This window comes from Anopheles gambiae, chromosome 2, assembly GCF_943734735.2.
Source record: "Anopheles gambiae chromosome 2, idAnoGambNW_F1_1, whole genome shotgun sequence".
NCBI lineage: Eukaryota > Metazoa > Arthropoda > Insecta > Diptera > Culicidae > Anopheles > Anopheles gambiae.
Window position 1 is genome coordinate 83,915,912 of NC_064601.1, and position 22,892 is coordinate 83,938,803.

At 41.6% G+C, this 22,892-nt stretch overlaps 2 protein-coding genes and 1 long non-coding RNA gene across 4 annotated transcripts in view; 1 reads left to right on the forward strand and 2 right to left on the reverse strand.

Moving 5' to 3' along the window:
* Positions 1-106: 106 nt before the first annotated feature.
* On the reverse strand, positions 107-2,610 carry LOC133391210 (uncharacterized). The gene has a single exon (XM_061643161.1). The coding sequence runs from the start codon at positions 1,543-1,545 to the stop codon at positions 766-768; it is 780 nt and encodes a 259-aa protein (XP_061499145.1). The 5' UTR covers positions 1,546-2,610; the 3' UTR covers positions 107-765.
* Positions 2,611-4,584: 1,974 nt separating this feature from the next.
* LOC1276101 (four and a half LIM domains protein 2) overlaps positions 4,585-22,892 on the forward strand; it is a 94,039-nt gene continuing 75,731 nt past the window's right edge. Inside the window, exons 1-2 of one of the 2 annotated variants that reach the window (XM_061643155.1) lie at positions 4,585-5,264; positions 5,331-5,364. In XM_061643155.1, coding sequence (XP_061499139.1) covers positions 5,351-5,364 — 14 coding nt within the window. In that variant the 5' untranslated portion in view covers positions 4,585-5,264; positions 5,331-5,350. Of the gene's footprint in view, positions 5,265-5,330; positions 5,365-8,649; positions 10,314-22,892 lie in introns of those variants that run through there. The other variant, XM_061643142.1, reaches the window with a different exon arrangement.
* On the reverse strand, positions 13,567-14,289 carry LOC133391211 (uncharacterized). The gene is made up of 2 exons (XR_009764694.1): positions 13,814-14,289; positions 13,567-13,738 (listed from the first exon to the last, which is right to left on the reverse strand). It is a non-coding gene; the product is annotated as an uncharacterized LOC133391211 (long non-coding RNA).

The following is a 22,892-nucleotide window of genomic DNA, read 5'->3' on the forward strand; positions in this document are numbered from 1 at the left end:
TGGCATCAAAGAATTCGAAATTTGAAGAAGCTACGGACAACAGCTGGACCTGTTTCTACATTAAAAATACATTTTTTGTTTTTTTTTTTGCATTCGAAAAGCAACGTTTATTTTTTACCGTGGTTAATTTCAAAGTTCGCTTAATAATCTGGAAATTCGAATCTTCAAAAAAGCATCGAAAGAAAGTGCGATTGTTGTTCAAATTCTATTCCCTCTTGGAAGTCCTATAATGAACCGAAAACTGTCTCCATCTCTTGTTTTCGTCACATCCGTTACGCATAAATATAATCTAGGGGTAAGGTTCGTCCAAAGTATCGCTCGAAACGGCAAATTTGTAACGTGAAAAATTCTGAAATTCCACTGTACCATCAAGCGAAAGTGTGAACCACTTTCTCACAACTTCTTCAATCTGATATTCAAAGCAAACAAAGTTCCCTATTCTGCCTCATGGTGGTCTCTCACGGCTTGGGCAAGTGGATCGTTTTCTTCCCGTTTCTTCACATCTGCTTCGCATAAACAGAGCCCTTGGTCCTTGAGAACGGATCGAATTCTCTACTACACTCTACACTTCCTTCTCTCTCTCGCTCTCTCTTAAACAAGAACAAATGCACAAACGCGTTTGTGTGTCATGGTATGGCACGAAAAACAGGGCCACTCTAATTGTTAGCTGGCTTATAACATAAACATAACGAATCACCCCTTAAACCGGCTTCGTCGACACGTTTTCGATGCGTTAAACAAAACCGAGATTGTTCTCGCCGATCTTTAAATACAGCACATAATTGCGTAAATCAAGTAACCACATCCGTTGTCTCGTTTCAGGGCGTCATCATTACGGAGATCTTCGACGGAGCCGAATGCGACGATTGTCCGGATCGGTGTCCGGGGTTTACGGCCCACGCCTGGAGGTAAGTGATGGTGCTGCTGGGGCTTCGGTGGCTGGTGGTGGTGGTTCGGGGCCACCCATCCATGTCCGGGGACCTTCTTTCGTCCACCCGTTGCGGTCAGCCCGTTACGATGCGGTTGCTTCCGCTGTCCGGCGGAGTGGCCCTTTTTCGGTTGGTGATGATGGTGCGGTTGGTACTTGTTTTTCAGCTCCATCGTCGGCACCTGGTAGGCGCCGCCGGCCTTTATGCGGTGGTGGTGCAACACCTTCCTGCCTCGCTTGCGCTTCTGGCAGTTGCGCATAATGTGTCCCTCGCTGCGGCAGTAGAAGCACATGCGCGTGGCATACCGGCAACTATCCGCCCGGTGGTCCGTCTCGCCGCAGGCCTCACAGCTTTTCACCGGCTGTCTGTTGGGGCAACTCTTGCTCGCTACCACTTGCGGTGGCTTCACTTGCGAAGTGGTAATTCCCTGCCCAAAAGCAGTTCCACCGCGCCATCCCGCCGTCGGGAGATGGTGTTGGGGCCGGCTGGGATCCACCCACTGGAACGCTTCCGCGTCCCAGGGCAGTTGGTGGCTGTCGTACTCGCTGTTGAAGCTGCTACTACTTCCGGTCGATTTGGTCCGCTTCTTGGTTCGGCAGCACAGCAAATTCCCCATCGCTTTTGACGTCTAAGCACAGCAACGAACGATCACGGACTGAAAAGACGCCACACTTTGGTGACAAAATACTGAGAAATGGGTTCTGAACGCTTGCCGGTCTCTGCTGTTCGCCGCGCACGCCGGCTACGATTGTTCTTTGAACGGAGCTGTCAACTCACCACCACACACACACACACCATGCGCTTTTCACTCAACAGGTCCTTACCACACCATTTACCCACCATCACCACCACCATAAGTGCATTGTTTACTTTCACGTACACGTTCCGAAATCGAGATACAGACCGCATCCCTGCCTGGTAGGGGGTCGCAAAATGTGTTTTTATTAATGGAAACAATTGCCAAGACGCTTTAATTGCGCCTAGTGTTGCTTTTGTGTTGATTTTCTCTCAACCGAACCGGGCACATCCGAACGATGTGGCCCTCCCTGCGGCAGTGGAAGCACAATCGTTTCGCGTATCGGCAACGATCGACCGAATGGTCCGCTTCGCCACACGCAGTACAGCCTCCCTGGGTGCGGTAGAGCGCATGAGGCTTTGGTGGGCCACGAGCCGTGCGCGGCCGGCTCGAATTGCTGCTGGAAAAAAGGTTACCCATCGTGCATCGACTATACGCTTGTAAGCACACACTGAAACTGGAGGCAGCCAGAACGGTAGCAGATACGTTGGACTCTGTTCCGTCGTATCGGTTCCGGCTTAAACTTATACATGCGCAGACACAAAACGATAAGGTAGAACAACCCCGCTATTGCAATGTTGATACTTGCGGCGAGCCTAGTTCTATTAGAAATGATGAAACCGGTCGTTACATTTGCACTGCAAATCAGGCGATCGAGATAAGGGCTCATGACTCATTCGCATCGTAACACGTACTACGCTAGATCGTGTGCAATTGGTTGTATAGATTTTGCATTGTAGTGTGAGGCATTTTGTATAAAACAGGATTTTTCTTGCTAATACATGCGTCTCGTCGGAAGTGATTACTTCCAGCTTTGAGGTTAGTATCGAAATCCATGTAACTAACATGCTTGCTCGTTCTGACAGATTGGAATTGTAATGCGAGAAAGCGAGAGGGCATGTTTGTTTTTGTTGGATCAGCGTTACACTATCGGCGCTCCGCGCATATGTGTGCGTGATCGCTGTCTTTCATTCCAGTGTTTCTTAAGCATTTCACATGTTGGGGCAAGGAGTAATTTAGCTGTTGAAAATTTACATGAATGATTATTCATAACATTAACATGTAGTCCTCGAAATATACGCGAACTTGTAGGTAAGCTATAATGATTTAGCTCAGCTCTATGTTGGCAATTAGCTATACAGGCGGTCCCCGAGATACACGGTTAATGGGGACCGAAAACGGCCGCAAAATACCGCGTATCTCGAATTTCCGCGTAAGTCGAATCTCGTGATTTCCAGCTAAAATATCACAAATTTTCGTGTAATTTTGCAAGTAGGGGGCGGTTTTAGTCATTTTATGAATTATTTGATATGATCCTGACTGAATATAACAGTTTTAAACATTTTAAAAAAGTTTTTAACATTGGATCGAAACGGAAATTATTTGGCAATTTACAATTGATGTGTCAAAACAGTACAATTTTCTCAAAGAACTGTCAAATTTAGAAAACCGTGTATCTCCGAATCCGCGTATAAGAGGTACCGTGTATCTCGGGGACCGCCTGTACAGTGGAACCCCTCATAACGAGTTTTTCTAAGAGCAAATCCAAACACTCAACAATTACCTCCCAGTTGACTCTAAAAGCCTTTTACACCATATAGTTATTCAAGATCGGGTAGTTGGGGAATCTTTGTAAATGTGTATGTAACGTGCGTCATCATATCTGCGAATTGTCGCAACTCGAGTGGGTCGTAACTCGGGGGACGCCTGTACAGTTTGAACTCACTGGTTGAACTTCGATTCGCTACCAACTATTGAATAAGTGCTATTCAGTTGGCGCGTTATGTCATGAGATTGTGATTTTTTCAAAAACTGGCTTTTCCATAAAAAACGATGTTATTTGAACTGTCAGCCAACTATCGAGCGTTCAACTAAAAGACGTTGAACTGTTGAATTCTGACTGTATTATGAGGACATTTTTCAGATTTTCATCTGCATATATGCCCTCTCTATTCGCACATTATTTTTACCTGGAATCAATTATTTCACTTTTCGTACAAATTATATGCAAAAGAGTCCCCTGCATAACGCATTTTTTGCATATCTAGTGAGTCACTGGAACGGATCAATTTCGCAATGTTTGGTTCCACTTCACTAGATATAAATAACTTTATTTTGGCTGAAACCATGAAATTCAACTTAAATCAAAATTCTATAAGTGCGGTTTCTTCTCGGGCCACATTAATATCGTATCTCGGCAAACAATCTGTTCAGAGTAGGAGTTCAACATATTTGTTTATTGGTACATTTCATTATATCAAGAATGTGAAGAATGTGAAGAAAAAAATGGAAAGAGCACTACCGGCACAAGTAGATCATCGTAAACGTGTAACTTATTCATAATGCAGAGATATTTTGTGTTGTGAAATAATTTTAACTAAAATGAAAATGAAAAACGAACAGGAGCAAAAAACTCGCATGGATTGAACTCGTTATGGGAAGGTCTCCTGTACAACAACATCATATCGCACAAAGAACTAGAATTATATCTAGTTAAACGTCTCTTTGGGCCGGTCTCGTGGTACAACTTAACAACATGTCCGTCATGGGTTCAAGTCCCGAATAGACCGTGCCCCCATACGTAGGACTGACTATCCTGCTATGGTAACAATAAGTCACTGAAATCCAAGCTCACTTCACTAGTGGGTACGAGCAGGCCTTGACCGACAACGGTTGCTGTGCCAAAGAAGAAGAAGAAGAAGTTGAACGTCTCTGCCACAAGCAAGAAACACGATGTGATTGATATTTTGGATAACAGCCAGTAACTGGATAAAATAGTTATCTCGACAAGAAATATTCTCGCTTAGTGTGATTTTAATTCAAATTTAATCAAACTGTAACATTTTTGTTACAGTTTTTAAACCCAATATTCGCAAAAAGTTGCTTGAGAAGCACTGCATTTCAAACAAAGCGGAGGCGTATTTTGCTTAGCCAGCATACAAACGCGCCCAACATATCCACTTTCACAGTACAGTTCAAATCACGCAGCAGAGCAGACGCTAGAAAGTGCACCATCTTCAAACGCTACGATGGGTCTTGGAAATTCAAAATCCGAAAACAAACCAATTCGCCACGGAAAGGGGAGCAATGTTGGTCACAATCATTACGGAAACCTGCCCAAGAACGTGGCCAAGGGTGAGGGAAACCATCGTTATGTGTATGTAAACTCGCACCAACCCGTGTCGGATTGGCCAACCAGCGTCGTCCGTCCTCCGAGACAGTTGCAGCATGCTGGAAAGCAACATCTACAACAATTGCATCATCAACACCGGCAACCGGAGCATCGTCACCAGCAGCAGCAGCATTCCAAGAAAGTGTTGGTTGAACGGAACAAACCCCAATCGAAGCGTGAATGTAATGTTTGTGGGCACGAGGGTCACGCCAGTGCACGTTGCAATCATCGGAATCAAACCTGCAACATATGTGGCCAGGTCGGACATTTGGCCTCGGTGTGTACGCAAAAAACACACCATCCGAATAGTATCTACAAGCCGAGAACGGCGGGAGGAAACCGACCGCAGCGCTATAATCAATATTAGGTAAGTTGGGTTGTTAGATTGTTAAAGATATAATTAATTAATTAATTGTATTGTGTTTTGTTTTAGGACCATCATCAGCACACCAAATGCTCAGTCACCTGTGAGTTCAAATCATCGGTTATTCTGTAGGGGTTAAGTAAAGCGGTATTGACAACGATTTAGTATGAAACCCCTCCAGCTGAGTGGAATTTACAGCGGAGTACAACGTATTTAAAAATCTTCACGAGAATTGGTCGAATTACTTTACGTTAAACTTTTGTCGTATTATTTACAACGTTGTTTGTATCGTTTCATCGTAATGTTTACCTTTTATGTTTAATTCCAAGCTAATGCAATTTAAGAAACACACTCTTATCATTGCTGTCGAACTGCTATACCGCTACCTATTTATCGTCAGGGAATGCTTGAAAATCTGAGATAATAAGACACATTTTCTGTGCGATTCATTAGGGCTGTATGAAGTGATCAGGCCAGAGGGACTGACAAAGAGCGGCAGCATTTTAGGTTCGTAGTTCTCTAGTGCAGAGATAATTGCATGCTGTTGTTGTTTCGATTAACAGTTGTCAGTTATTTATTTCAAGAGTTTCGAAAAAGCATAGGAAGTATACAATATTTCATGTCAAACGGTTAGCTAAGAATAAGGTTTTAATATAGAACATACTAAGTTTCCCAAAAATCTCAAAATCTAATATCGAGAAGATCGATTGAGGATCATTTCGAGAGGCGAGCAATTTGGTATGTTGAACAGCTATTGTTCACGCTTCATAAAGTCCCATACCTTTTGGTGATTGTTACGTGCCATGAATGATATTTAAGATTTTCATTCTTACTTTCTAGTAAGCATAAGTAAAGATTATGATGAAAATTTAACTTAAAATACTGGTATTCAATTGTTTGTTTTATAATCAACGTAAGCCTTATTTATAGATCCAATGGTATCGGTTTGTTGTCTGAGGATCCGTAAGTAATGCATTCGTTTTGCAAGGAATTGTAATCTTTCATCATTCAATAGCATCAACAGTAGCAGAGTTGGTGATTTTTTTCTCTTGTTTGGTACAACAACAGCTATCAGTATATGCCTGCCATAGCCAACGGGGTCTGCCTATCAGTGACTTGGTTGGATTACTCACAGCAGGAAAACCAGCCTTGCAATAAGTAATCGCAAATACGACAGCAGCTATTGCAAACTCGAAACTATCCGTTCTTAGTTGTGCAAATAGAAATTCGATGGGACGTATTTTAAACGCCATTGCGCTTTTGATATGGCTTTCCTAGCCCAACAAATAGTGGAATTGATTCTTATCACAAGAATACTACACGTATTATTACTTATCAGCTGCCCATATTATCAAACTACGCTTGTGTACGCTTTTCCTGATAAAGCCTATAAAGCAACTTGGTTTCTATCTAATCACAGGGGTTTGTTGTTTGTTGTTATCCCTTTTTGTAATATTTGCTCCGTTAACAATAATCGACGGAGTTGAAGATGGTGTTAAAGTGAATAAGAACCAACATCATATTGTAAAAAAGGAGAATTTTCGTTGTTTTAAGTTTTCCAATTGTATTGATTCCTTATAATGAAATTTCCTTTATATCTGGCCGTAATTTCTGAAAAATAAATGCATTACAATCCTATAGAGATGCTTATCGAATACAATATTATACAACTATTCGCAAAAAAATCTGTCCTAAGATGTTGCAAGTAATGCTATCTTTTGTGTTATTCAAATTCACTAAATCTACTTGCCAAATAAGTGAAACACAATTTCAATCAACATCTTATTATAAACCCGCAACAAAGCTACATAAAATCTATCTATAAATATCATATTATCGATGCTGGAATCGATTCCGATGCTAGAATCGATTCCAATTCCGGAATCAAAATCGGTATTAACCTGAGCATCCCAATTTGCTCCTGAAACGGATTTAGAATTGGCTCCAGAATCGGAATTAGATCCGGAATAAGAATCAGTTCTTGAATTGAAATAAGAAGTTTTAGAAGCGAAATCAGTCCGGATAACTCCATGAGAATGGATCGTTTACAAGTGAATTTTGATTCTTTGTAGCTATCAATACGTCCAATATTCAGTATCAATTGGACCCAAATGCCTATTGTTATGGGTATGCCAAAACCAACTCCTTTTCGAAGCCGATTCTGATTTCGGAGCCGATTCCGATTCCGGAGTAGATTTCGATTCCGAAACCAATTCCGGAATAGATTCCGATTCCGGAAAATGATTCAGGACCTACTATCTGGAATCGATTCCAAAAAGCTTCGGAGCTAGCCGGAATCGATTCCGACGAAAACTTCATTTTTCCCATCACTAGTCTAAAGGCTACGTGCGCCATTATGCTACAGCGTAGTTTATAATTTTCACCTCTATATTCACCACCTGCCCCGTTGCCGATTGGTAGTGTGGTGATGGTGCAATGACAAATTGTTATCTGGGAAATATCTAGTTACACTACAGCAGGAACTTGCTCGTTTTGCAAAATTTCAATTTTATTAACGGTATTTTACTACTATAAACAATTTCCAATTATGTAACTGCTTAGATTACACCTCCATCTGCCGCTCGGTAGGCACTGTTAAAATCAATATTAAATGGCATAATGTGTTAGTATTAACTTGTTTAACCATCGTTGAAATCTTTCATTCAAGCATTTGGATAATGTGGCCTTTGTGCTCTCTCTTTCACATTCCATGAAAGCACCTGTGTATTTTTGGTACTTAAAAATTAACCAGTTAGATGAAGTAAACAAAAAGTGTAATTAAAATGTAATTAGCAGAAGGTTGATCTGATTTGCTGCCGAAATAAGACAACCATCATAATAGAATTACGTAAGCGGCTGATTGTGTACACCGCAAAGAGCGAAAAAAGCGGAAGAAAACGGTACTGTAAAAAAAAAGAGTGGTGGTCGGACATTAGCGCAGTGCTGCTCGATTGGTGGACTAACGATTTTTTTTATTGCCCTGCTGCAAGGCTGCACGTGTGTGCGCGATCACGTTTGCACCATCTCACCAACACACCAGTATCCCGTAGCAATCCGTAGTTCTGTTTTGGTTTTTGAATTCGTCGTCCATGGTAAAGGCACGGTGGACTATGCATGGGACGAAATTGGACAGAAAATTAATTAGAAATTAATTTAAAAAATCTTTAACCATCTTCAATATTCTGCTTTGTTGTTGGACTAGGAACGCTTTTTGTGATAGTCAGTAAAATAAAATGAGAATTGTTGAAATGTTACCGACTCATGAAGTAAACCTCTTCCCATCACCATCATCCCAGGCGCCCCATTTTGGACAAAGCGTAAGCATAGTCACGTACACAGTGAGCTCCACGGTCTTTGCACATTTGCACAAACCACACACACACACACACACTCGTAACCCTTTCCCCCGCCACCTTTGATCGTAATTGCTTCTCGCTCCCGTGTGTGATTTTGTCGCCGCCGGGGCAACAACAGTTCCACAAATCCGTCCAGTCCGTCCCGTTCGCGTGCCTGTGTTGCTGTCGAATTTCATGACTGTTGGTACAAATCCGTCCACATTTTGACTACAAAATTTCATCTATATCTGTGCTGTGTGTTTGTACAAGTTTGTTGCACTTTGTTGGATCGATACGCTGCGATCAATTGGTGTTGAAGAGTCACGAAAGAGACGCAGAGCAGAAATTGTGTCGTAAAGTAGACGTAATACAAAGAAATCGATTGTGTTTTTGTCCGCTCTTGCTCTGTGGATTGCGTTTATGTATTGGGTCGTGGCTCCAAACCGGCAAAGTGATCGTGTGCCTTAGCTTCAGCGTGTTCTGTGTAAACTGTTCGATCTTCATCACAAATCGTGAGGAGAAAGAAGAAAAAAAAGAGCAAAAAAGGCCATCCATGGCGTACCAAACCATCTCGATTATATAAAAGTGCCCAGGCACGCATTCGAACACACAGTGCATTTGTCTGGCCTGGACTCTGTGGAGTGACATTTTGAAAAAGATGTTTTTTTTGTGCGGTGCGGTTGTGTTGTTTCGTTGTTTTTTTTTCTCTCTCTCTCTCGCTCTCTACGCTGTCCGTCACGCATTTAGCCATGTGTTCTCGGAACAAACTGGTGCCCGTTTAGGCACAAAACCGTCGATACATCGTCCGTGCCTGTGTGTGCCTGCCCGTCGTTATCGCACACATTTTCGGTACCTCTTCGCGGGTAAAGGCAAACCGACACCGTTGTGCCTGTGTGTGCGTGCGTATTTACTGTGCGTTTACGGCTACGGTAGTGTAGGTGTGTTTCACTGTGTATTGTTGTGTGGGTAGGCATTGTATATTGGTACCACTTTGCAGTGCGTGTGGTGCATCGCGAAGAGGAGCAGCAGACAAACAAACCTCACCGACCCGCGCGAGTGTCATCCGTTCCACTTGAATTGTGAAGTGCCATTCCATCATCAAGTTTCATTCGTCGTTGACCAGCACGCCCTTCAACAGCGGCTCCTACCGAACACACCGATACGCACGCCCAGCAAGGGTCGCCTCATACCACGTCGCCTCCCCCGTCCTCGATTGTGGGAGTTTTGTTTACGTTTTAACGCGCCTGTGTGTGTATGTGTGTCTTCAAATCGCGTTACCGTATCGACTGATAAGCTGCTCCAGTGGGAATCAAGAAATGCGTCTACCGAACGAACAGAAACCGGCGGCAGCGGCATCGGACTTTGCCCGTGGTGGCAGCCTTTTTCGGAGTCTTCGATCGCGTCTGTCGGACGCCGTCAGCGGTGCAGTACCACAACCGGCGAGAGCATCTGCGGGGCCGGCCGTGCCCGAACGTGTAGGACCAGCGGGCGGCGGAGGCGGCGGCTCTGCGATGGATGCAAACGGGGACGCCGTGGGACGGCAGGGAACGATCGAGGTGCAGCCGGTGATGATCCGCAAAACGCCGAAATTTCCATCCCGCGAGCGCCATCTAGCGATACGGCGCAAGAATCGTGTGCCACCGGCGGAGATGGTCGAGCTGGCCGCTTCCTGTCCCGGCTCGCCGCTGTCCGTTACGAGCGGTCGGCGTCTTAGCAAGTAAGCGAGCGAAAAGCGTAATCCCGTTGATCTCATCCTAATTACAGACAGACGGCCCAAGAAAGAGAGAGGGACCGAGGAAGGGCCAATAAAGAGTGGATTAAAGCTCACTGGCTTACTCGCACTGGTTTGGAGCGAAAAGCTCCTTCAACAAGGCAGCCACCATCGAGGGTCACAGATTTTGTGGCTCTTCTCGTTTAAATATAAGCTACATAGACTTTAAGATATTTCACTGTACTGATTTCGTGCTACAGGATGCGAGCAAATACTATTTTCCTATATGCAATAAATCGACTGCATTTACAAGACTAATTAGGTGCAATTTATGACAAAACTTTTTATGTTGAATTCCATTTATCTGTGGTTATTATTGATTTTCTTTATTTTCATAATCATTTTGGTCGATTTGTTCCATTTGTACTCTTAAAGGGGCGGTCCCGTGGTACAATCGTCAACTCGAACGACTCAATGCCAGGGTTAATGGGTTCAAGCCTAGAATGGACCGTCCTCCCGTAACAAGGATTGACTATTCGGCTGCGTGATAATAAATTAAGTCTCGAAAGCCTGTGTAGTAGGCCGGGGCTTGTCCGCGTAGGACGTTACGCCAAATAGCAGAAGAAGCAGTCCCCTTAAACCTATCATAATGTATGATACATTCTTCATAACAAAGCATTTTCTTCTTGCTTCTTCCTAGTTACATAGTGCCCGGCATATTTGGTTAATTTCGTTTGATTGGTTGGTTGAAAGATGAATCAACTTTTCGTAACTTTGGGACACGTGTTGAAGGGTTCATTGTACCAGTGCTCTCCAACCTTTTTAGGATCATGGACCGCTCGTGTTTGAAGCAACTTTAAGGTTATCTGTGATGTTAGCTAGACAAGAAGTTGTCTTAAAGACAAGACTCGTTGTTCACATTGCAACAATCCATTTTTTTGTATTGCTCATTGCTGCAATTGGGTTTGTTGATAGCTATTTATTATTGCGCTATAATCAAGTTATTCGGATGTGTAAAGATACTGGCCAGCGAATGAAAACCTTGAACAATTAAAGAGTAATGTTTTTACTTCCAAAATTAGCCGTCAAAAATTATTGTCGTCTTATTTCGCCTTGCGTATGCGAACGAGTATGCGTATGAGCATCACCGTATTTTATTATTTTTATTTTCACTAGCAAATACCTTCTACGGGGTAGTCTCGGTAAACTTAACGCTATTTGTTGATTTCATTAAAAATGTCTGGTTTACATGTGGTTTTGTTTACAGTTCTTTATAAAAGTTAGTATTACTGAAAAAAAATTATGTCGTATTTAATAGGCCTGAACCATTTCAAGAAAGTGAACCTTGATTCCTATTGATCGGGAACATTACAGGGTTTCACACTTTATCTCAAGACCGCGGGACCCCTTCCCGAATCTGTCTTAGCCAAAGCCAAGACTGCGGTATGATGCTTGAAAACGTTGATGATACCTGAAAACGTTGATGATACCTGAATTCATCGGATGCAATGCTGAATCAGCGGCACATTTCTCGAAACACACTGGTCCACGCCGAGGACATGCGGTCGAATATTTTTTTCGTCAGATAAATCTTTCTGGCCTGTGAGTGTGCATGATTGAAACGCTACGAGCGCACAATATGATAAAACGTGATTTGAAAACTGTTTGTTGCTCACTATTGACCCTTGTTGCAGCCAATCACTGCATATGTCCAAGCAATCTTGTAAATTTGTAAAAAAAATCTATTACTGGAATCGTTGAAGCTCAGAGGCCTTATTTTGGGTCTCCTAGTCTTAGTTGGCGGCCGAAATAGCTAAATTGTACACACAATGTTCGTAAAGTTCCACATGTAAGTTCTATGAAATAAAAGAAGAGAGCCACATGCGGCTTGCGAGCCGCACTTTGCCGATCGCTGGTCTATACCAATCTTTGTTTGTTTCACGAAAACCCTGGTTTATATTGTGAAACTATTTGTGTGTGTTGGTTGTGTATGTACATCTTTTTTAGATGTGTAGGTGTCGATACATTCCCATGTATGGTTATCCTACACTCTTAAAAAATTTTGCCGAATCTCGGTTAATTTTTGCCGAGATGTGCACAACTGAGATCTCGGCAAAGATCTCGGTTAAATTTCTGTTGCCGACATCTCGGTTAATGTCATTTTGTTTTGACGTTTACGTTTAACCGAGATTTTCGGTTAGAGCAAATCGAGATTTCGGCTAAATATAAAAACATTTAATTTTTATTTTAGTGATTTTATTTGCGTATCAAATGGGTTTTTTGATGTGATGGAAAGCGTTGGGACAGGCGCCGATTCAACCGCCGGATGGGGCACTGCGTTTGGATGTGGTACCGGTACAGGAAAATGAACCGGACAAGGAGCGGGCACTGGTACAGGTACGGTTCTGTAAAGCGGGCAGAGTGAAACAAGTCTGAGTGAACCCTTTTTAGATTTCATGTGATCGAGTGTTGACACTTACCTCGTGTAGGTGACCGGAAATGAATCCTGGAAGTCTGAACGGTCTGGCAAAGGTTGAACCAACCGGATTAGCTTCCACATCTGGTCCTTGAATAGGGACTGCTCCGAGCGATGCTCTGAAGAGCACCGGTTGCGTGCGCTGATGGAGTTTCCTAGCCCCAACCCCGCTCCATACCTGTGCTCGATCGCACGCTACTGATTCTCGTTTTTTTCACGCTGAGAGACTCATTTTCACTTTTTTTACATTTTTTATTTTACATCACAACATCACTCCGAAAGGTTTTCGTTTCATTAGCACGAGATTAACAGAATGGCGAATGACAGATAGAATACCGAGCCTCGGCTAATCCAAGTAGTAAAGCTGAAATCTCGGTTATTTTGACGGATTATCTCGGTGACAGCAGTGTTAACGTATGTGCTCGGCATGTTGTGTTGCCGAGTTTCGGTTCAAATATTTATTTAACTGATATTTCAGTTTTAAATGGTACTGATTTTCGGCTACTGGGTTTTTTCAACTGACGTATCAGCAAGAATCAAAAGAGCCGACGGATTTCGGCAGTTTTTTAACCGAGGTCGTGAAATATTGTTAAGTGCACTCTTAAAAAAATTTCCCGAATCTCAGTTAATTTTTGCCGAGATCTGCACAACTGAGATCTCGGAAAAGATCTCGGTTAAATTTCTGTTGCCGACATCTCGGTTAATGTCATTTTGTTTTGACGTTTACGTTTAACCGAGATTTTCGGTTAGAGCAAATCGAGATTTCGGCTAAATATAAAAACATTTAATTTTTATTTTAGTGATTTTATTTGCGTATCAAATGGGTTTTTTTGATGTGACGGAAAGCGTTGGGACAGGCGCCGATTCAACCGCCGGATGGGGCACAGCGTTTGGATGTGGTACCGGTACAGGAAAATGAACCGGACAAGGAGCGGGCACTGGTACAGGCACGGTTCTGTAAAGCGGGCAGAGTGAAACAAGTCTGAGGGAACCCTTTTTAGTTTTCTTGTGATCGAGTGTTGATACTTACCTCGTGTAGGTGACCGGAAATGAATCCTGGAAGTCTGAACGGTCTGGCAAAGGTTGAACCAACCGGATTAGCTTCCACATCTGGTCCTTGAATAGGGACTGCTCCGAGCGATGCTCTGAAGAGCACCGGTTGCGTGCGCTGATGGAGTTTCCTAGCCCCAACCCCGCTCCATACCTGTGCTCGATCGCACGCTACTGATTCTCGTTTTTTTCACGCTGAGAGACTCATTTTCACTTTTTTTACATTTTTTATTTTACATCACAACATCACTCCGAAAGGTTTTCGTTTCATTAGCACGAGATTAACAGAATGGCGAATGACAGATAGAATACCGAGCCTCGGCTAATCAAAGTAGTAAAGCTGAAATCTCGGTTATTTTGACGGATTATCTCGGTGACAGCAGTGTTAACGTATGTGCTCGGCATGTTGTGTTGCCGAGTTTCGGTTTAAATTTTTATTTAACTGATATTTCAGTTTTAAATGGTACTGATTTTCGGCTACTGGATTTTTTCAACTGACATATCAGCAAGAATCCAAAGAGCCGACGGATTTCGGCAGTTTTTTTAACCGAGGTCGTGAAATATTTTTAAGTGTGTGTGTATGCCTAATTTGTATTTTTTCCATTGATCTGTTCCCGGGTTTTTCGTGCGGTTTTCTATGTATCTTGATGCTTTACCTTTTTATGTTTATATATTAACATCTTTTGCGTTTCTAAAAAGTTCTTAAACACACTTGTGATTTTATGACCTCTGTGTCTTGTGTTGGTTATCTGACAGGATTCAATTATCCCTATGCATACGCTTCTTGCATTTTGCAGTGTACAGGCGGTCCTCGAGATACACGGTTAATGGGGATCGAAAACGGCCGCAATATACCGCGTATCTCCAATTTCCGCGTAAAACGAATTTCGCAGTTTGCAGCCAAAATATCACAAATTTTCGTGTAATTTTGCTTGAGCTGATAGGTGTTAGTCAATAAATTTATTGTTTGGTATGATGCTGACCAAGCAATATGACCAGGCCGTCCCTACTGAACAATAAATAAATAATAAATAATGCTGACTGTCTATTACAATTATAAACCTTCGTGAAAGATTTATAAAATTGGAACAGAAGGGAACTTATTTTGCATATATAATTGAAGTGCCAAATCAGTACAATTTGCTCTAAGAACTGTAATATTTATAAAAGCGCGTATCTTGAAATCCGCGTATTAGTCGGAAAACCGCGTCACCTCGTAGACTCTCTATATTCCTTATTAGATTTTCAGACTTACGGTCGTTACTTACGCTTACGCAGACTTACGATTACCGGGCCGTTACAAAAAAATGCTTGTTTCTTTTGACCAAAGATAATGATTCCATACGATAAGTTACAGTTTGGATTTACCATCTTTGCATGTGGTGCATTTATCAGTTATGTTTTAAACGTTTTTTTTTATTACTGAGTGTTTCCTAACCGGATGTGTTAAACTCGATATATGCTCAACGTTAGAATTAAGTATCTGTTCTTTGAAAGGTGATGGTTCTATGATTACAAAATTTTGCATAACAGAAATGCTACAGTAGGAATTTGAAAGGCTTCCAATTGGTCGTATATCTCTCTGGGTTCTGTATAACAGATATACTTCAAAAGTACCACCTACCTTTCATTTTGTGGCGATGCTGCTAGTCAGTATGTAATTTAAAATTTTGAGAACAAAATTTAAAAAAATCTTTGTAATCTATATTCCACAAACATGTTTTCTTCGAAGTTATTTATTAAAGCTGCGTTATATTTTACGTTTCACATTTGTCCCATGCATAATTGACACTCAAACAACTTTAACAATATCCTTGCTCTATGAAGCAAACACATGATCATGTCCCTTGCGAAGGTGTTGAAGGAAGTAAATCAAATAAATAAAACTTGGCAGCTAACGAAAGCACTTGTGGGTAAGGGAGCACGATAGTATAAGGAAGGAGTCGTTGGCCAATCCTTGTACGCAAGCCCTTAACATTGATGTGTGTGTGTTTGTTCGTCGGCTGATGGCTTCTTCGTCAGCATTTCCGTCCAGCAAAACGAGTCATGATAATCATAATCATAACCATGACTCGTCTTCCCACTGCGGGTAGAGGGGGTTTCCTTTTTTTCGCTTTTTCCCCCATGTACCTACAGCACCCTGTTAGGGTTTGCTATTTTCGGTCGGTACGAGGTTTTCCCCCGAAGCATAAGCCATAAAATGTCGATGCACATTTACTCGCTCCTGTGTGTGGTACCCGAGGCGTAACTGCTTTGCTAAATCCCACTCCCACTAGGGTAACATTAGGACAAGGACATGGCCAACCAGACTGGGTGTTGTCTTGGTGGGATGCTACGTTTATAAGGGTACGCATAGTAGAGGATAAAAAAAACGGTAAGGAGACGTAAATGGCAAACGAGTTGGTACGATGGAATGGGTTGACACGATGCGTCACACAATGTGTCGAAGTGTAATCGTTTGTGCAGACGAAGAAAGTTCCTAAGGACGATTAATGCCTCAGAAGAGCGCTCTTGCTCACTGTGTATCTCGTTTGCGACTGCAACTTAACGCAGCAAAGGCGCGCAACATAGTGTGTATCGCGTAAGCGCATCGAGCACGTGGTTCTGTATTTTTTTCGCGAAAAGAAATGTTCCCTTCTTTTCGTGCGAAGAAGCTAGCATGGAGGCAAACTGTGCAAAGCTCATAAAATTTATGACCGGAACAAAGGCCGATAAAACGATGGTAACTGTTCTAACGATTGCGCGAAGAACGGGAACCGCTCATGTGCGTTCTTGCAAAGCATGTTTGCAGTGTAAAAATAATCTCAGCGATAGATTAAGAAATTGCAAACATCACCAACCTACGGCCATAACCTTCAAACAGGACGACCAGGAACCAAAGGCCGCCGCCGCCACCTCCAACGGGTGTGCTATATGATCCGTGATGGGGCATGGTAAAGGATGTGCACAATGAGGAGTGCTGCAGCACCGAACCGAAGCTCGGGCCATATATACGCCCATCAAACTCATCCATTAGCGTTATGGACTTGCATCATTTCCTGGCTGGGGCTGGCAGGCCTTCGACAGCCCAGCACACGATAAGAAGGAGCGCCAGGATATAGATAGATTTGATGAGCGACCTTACCTTTCGCCGCGCGCCTCTTCGCCGTCATCGTCCTGCGCTCGCACTTTCACACCCATACGGATGCGTTCTACCATGACGGGGATTTTCTTTTTCCACACGTTAAAATTGACTTTCAGATAAGCTGTTGTCAAGTGGGAAAGCTTCGGCAAGGTTTTGCCAACGAATGCAAAGAAGAACGCTGGACAGAGAAAGAGAGGAAGATTACACCTCCCCAGCCTACAAACACTTTTCCTAAGCGGGGCGCGATCGAAAAGGACATTCTCTGGGTTGGCGAGAACATTTCCCGGTTTGCGTTTGGAGTAACGCGGACAGAATGGGGGAGAAACGGGTGAAATTAATCCATTTTACGTGCGTCATCCGGGACGCAGCCAGCCAGCCTGTTGATGGATGACTCAAAAACAAACCTTGGGCGATAAAATTCTACCATCATGGCTGGCATTTTGTAAAAGGTCGTAAAACTGGCAGCGTTTCACTCGGTGTGGCTGGCGGCCTGCTGGTGGTGTCGTCCTGTATGAGCAGGATGGTAGCATAAATTAAAACTCTGACACACACCACACACTTGGGGTGAGCTTGATTAATCGAGCCAAGGGGGTGTGGCTTTCCCGTTGTTTTTTGCTTATGGTTGAAATAGTCTTCCAATGTTTTTTTTTTCCTTTTCCGACGATTAATTAAGCTCATTGCGACATAGTTTCAGAATAACTACTGCTCAATTAAACCTGTCGAAGTGTAAAATTTGTTTCGGATAAACTTAAAAGTTTCGATTTTTGATTGGTTGTGGGGAAGAGTTTACAATTTCTAATCAAGCTTTCCCATTTCATGGTTCATCTCTGTTTGGTGTTTTGCGTTTAATTAACCAAATAGTGTACTTGTTCAACTGTACTGCAGACGAGGATTGGCTGGAAAGGGTGTTAATAATTGTACCAATCATGGTTTGCTTTCACGATTTTACTCAATGATGTTTGAAGGTTTAAAATTTTTCTAAAGAAATAGATTTGCATGAACAAGAAAACGACATGATTAATACAATATGAAGTAATCATGCAACCAAGAAATCTGTTTAATTTTTATCACATACTACATTCATCATCAATTTTACAGACTCTATTTATATTTATCTCTAATTTGATTTGATTCTTGCATATTTTGCTTAAAATGACCATGTGAATGTCAAAATAAACAATTTTAATGTGTCTTTATAACATCCACAGAAACTATTTGGTTTGAAAATGTCTAAATAATCATTCTTAAATCACTTAAATCACTAAAGCAAGTTAAACAAGTTGGGTAAATATTGTGTTTAATTTGTTGATATTGGTATTTATTCAACGGAATTATGTCTAATTGAACATTAAATTCTTATATCTAATCTTAAAATTAGTGTTATTTTACCAGATGATTAGTGTGATACGAATTCGGTGTAAAGATGTTCAACCATGCGTTCAACAGGAACTTTGATACCTCGTGCGCAGGGCTGATACATGAAAATGACGGGGCAATATAGACACTCATTATACCAGCATTTCAATACATTTAAATTTAATTCTAAACTTTGAACTGTGTCACGAATCATGTCTGTTTTATACTCAACTAAATAACTTCTTGAATAATTTATCGAATTATATGATACATTAAACTTAGCTACAATATGTGCTTATAGGGGCTCTCAGGGATTTCTATAAGGGAAGGTAGGGAAAGACGGACGCGTTAGGAAAAATGTTAAAAATCTAGGGATGTATAAATAAAACGAACCTGGAAATATGCTAACCTTCTTTTAAACTCATGTTTGATCAGAAATTGTGTTGTAACTTTTAAGATTTTTTTATCGCTTTTATGTTTTTTTTACGAAAAATTACTTGGCGCAAAGTCCGCGACCCCAACATTTTTGAGGGACTTGTAAATGGGTAAAGCCATTTTTAGCACCATATCAAAATTCACCTTTTTGATATTTGTAATTCCATAGAATCTCTCATCAATTTCTGAAATTTATATCAATGCCTCATGTTTTTATTGATTAAAGTTGTCCAAGTCGTGATAAGATATTTGATTTCAAAGAAGTTCCTCCTCAGCGTCGAGCGTGTAATAGCATAACGAATGGCTGCTATTTTGACCCGTGTTCCATTTCTCGCATATTTCCATGATTTCTCTAGTTTCTGGATGTGTAATATCTTCCGAGTCCCCTGTTGGTATTTGATGACATCTATTCAATTCAATCAATTGATATAAGAAGTAAAATAAATAAACAATTTCGGTGTCCATCTTTCCCTACGACAGAGTGTCCGTATTTCCCTCTTTGGTGTCAGGATGCTTAAACTACCAGAAAACTAGTGTTGGGTGTTATGAATCTTACGTTGAGATTCATTCATATGATTCTTTAGGGATGAGTGATTCGAATCGAATCTAAAGATTCATAAATCTCTGAAGACTCTTGAATCTCCAAGGATTCATTAATCTCTTAAGCATCCAGTAAGATTCATGAATCTCCAGGGATCCATGAATCTTTAGGGATGTATGATTTTAAAAATCCCATACAGTGGAACAGTGGTTAACTCGCATGACCTAATAACATGCCCGTTGTGGGTTCAAGCTTTGCATGGACTGTCTCCCCGTAGCAAAACAAACCATCCGGCTGTGTTGTACAGGCCAAGAAGTCTCGAAAGTCTATATAGGCTGGCATGACCACAGAAGAATAATAATAAGAAGCTTAAGCTCTATCGAGATTTATGAATCTCTAGAGATTCCTAAATCATTCGAGATGTATAAATCTTTTGAGATTCATTAATCTTCTGAGATCCATGAATCTTTCGAAAATCATGAATCTTTCCAATCGAGATTTAGATTCATTTAATCATTTCAAAGGTTCATTTAGATTCATGAATCTGAATCAGATTTACCCAACACTACAGAAAACAAGATTTTTTTGCTTTCATTCTCGTTCTCCCACCAGATTTTTGCTTAATAATCAAGGCCTAATAATAATCATTCATGTATTAAAACTATATAAAATATAAACAATACATGTTGTAGAGCTTAAGATCCGCCGTAGTCAAATTAGATCTAGAAAGGACTGCACGATTAAAATTTTGTTTGATCCCCTATTGGCACACTTTTTTAATTCTTTCGCACGACCTGATACGACCAAATAATTTACCTAAAAGAAAGAGGATTGTATAAGCTCTTCACTAGTACCAAAAATATCAACCAATACCCATACCATACCGCCCCCTGATCCCATACATGGTTGTTCGTTGCTTCTGTATGAGCAGCCATCGTTTGCCCATATAGAGTACCAGTTGGTCGCTTCTAAAATAATCGAACATTCTTGTGGTACTCGCCGAATCAGCAGACTGTGAAAGATGTTCTTGACGACACTGGAATAACTCAGCAGTTCTGTACCAATTTGAGATACCACGAAGTTTGCAAATATCATACGAACATGTGCTATTTTAAACGTTCGAGACATTAATGAAGGTGGTCTTATTTTGGGTATCATTGAAGCATGCAATGCTAATACGTTTCTCCAGTCTAATAATAATAGTTCAGTAATGATACATACGATACATTAGATCAAGCATCCAATCAGTCATATTAGGATCTCTTTCAAACTGAATAAACAACTCCGAAGATAAAAGGGTCCCATGATCGCTATTGATAAAGGTTTCCAGCTTAATTACGTGAAGCGATATAAATCCTTATACTAAAATAAATTTTAAAAGAAACCAAACTCTCTTGACGATTTTGTCATTTTCACTAAAATATTTCTCTTATTTCGGTATGTCGTGGACCTGACTAATTTCATTTTTATCTTTTTTTCTATTTTAGGTAAGTCTGAGGTGTTTCTATGACTGGCTGACACCATCGATAACAGTCACCGTGGATAAAAAAGTTTCGCCCCGAGTCGTTGGGCTGAACCCCCTTACAACGCCCCACTGACGACCGAATGTAATCCGATCTTAATCATTAAACGGCACGCTTTATATGAACAGGCTGAAGCGAACCGAGCGAACAAGTAAAAGGATATAAATATTTGATTTGGCAAGGTGTGTTGTGCGCCGCCGTTGTATGTCACCTGGCGAGGGGTCGGTTCCGTTGTGCTGTGATGGTAAATGACGAGCCTCGCGGATGCTCCTCCATCGTTCGGTTTATGATGGTTTTATGAGTCAAATCAAACGTTTACCCAAGGCTGTGTCTCGATTAATCGCCCTTCGGTCCGTGAGCGGCGCTTCGCGGGCAACGCGTGTGGTAGAGATAACCAATTTTCCTACCATCAAACATCTGTCATTGCTTTGTTGAAAGGGCGGATGGGATGGTGGGTGGTAGGTGCATATGGGTCCATGTACGGTACCGCAAAGGAAGGTGGTCCAACGAATGATCGTGGTTGTGTAATGGAGGCGTTTTACACTGCAAAGCGCTTCGTGGCTTAACCATTCCATACTTGTGCGAGCGCTGGGAAGGTCGTTTGGATCGGTTGGGCTTTTATCGCAAGAACGCAGACTGTGTCTACCGTCTTGAGCACGTCGCGTTGCACCGAAAAGAGCGTACAGCGAGGCACACACTTTTTTGCCGCACTTAATTGCTTTAATGAGCAATGATCAGCAGAGGGGCGAAGCATGCCCATGCATTGACATGCTATGTTAGCAGGCACGATTGTGCCTGTGACTGTTGATGCCAGCGTTGACACGTGACGCCGAGCCTATTAGTTAGGACGATTAGCTGCACATTTCGATCGGTGCGTTCGAGCGTGCTTGCGTGCGGTCGCCGTCGTGTATCAATTCGGCGGGTAGTGTACATGATTTGTGATGAGAAAAATGAGCATCACGCTGCTGCTGCTGCTGCACCTTCTGGGGCGGCAGTTTCAATCGGGTGGAAAATTAATCGTCCCCCCAAAATGGGATGGGATATCGCTGTGGTGAGAACGATTGGGAGAGAGCGAGTGGTCGAGCGGACCGATATGCCATGCGGTTGTTCGGGTTTTGCCCGAACACTCTCACCGGGCGAGGGAAAAGTTTTCTCTCTTTTATAGATAGCTCGCAGGTATTCGTTTTCGCGCCATCCTGCTGTTTGTGCTAGAGGTAAACAGCATTCTTTTCTTAATCTGACTAATGATAATTAATTGATCGTTTGAAAATTTCGATTAAACTTTAATCATTAAATGTTTTGTTTTTTTATTGGATCAAGAGGAAAGTCAGAAGCTTATATTAAGCAAAGAAAATGGTTTTATATGGATGTACAATCGATATCGATATAAGCATATTTTATGATAAGGAATTATAGCAAATACAGTTAAATTGTATAACATTTAACAGACACTAAATTTGTGAGGAAAAAGTGACAAAAGCACTAAACATAATCGGCATGTTTTTTCAACTCATACCAATTTTATTTAAGCGTTAGTATATTAGAATACAGAATGACGTGTTAATAACTTAACCGAAAAATGTATACTGTAAAATTTTATTCCATGTCATGTGTATGGAATAATATGTAACAATATTAAGATTAAGGCCATCATAACTTACAAACTTTGCTATAAAATAGCAAATATCGCGCTCGAGACAACATTTTTTTCCAAATATGACCTAACAATGTCGGGGGAGTCCTGTGGTACAGTCGTCAACTGGAACGACTCGATAACAACATGCCCGTCATGGGTTCAAGCCTAGAATGGACCGTTGCAAGGACTTGACTTTGACTGACTATCTATCCGGCTGCGTGGTATTTATTAGTCTTAAAGCCTGTATAGGCGCCGGCATGTTCACGTAGGACGTTACGCTGAATAGAAGAAGACCAAATAATGTCATTAAACATCACTTGAATAAGATCATTAATAACTCGTACTAGTTCGGAATTTGTTATGCCGAACAATTAACACTTTACTGTAATCAGTTGGTATTAGTGTATATTTTACCAGTATGAGAAAATACATTATTTTGATGAT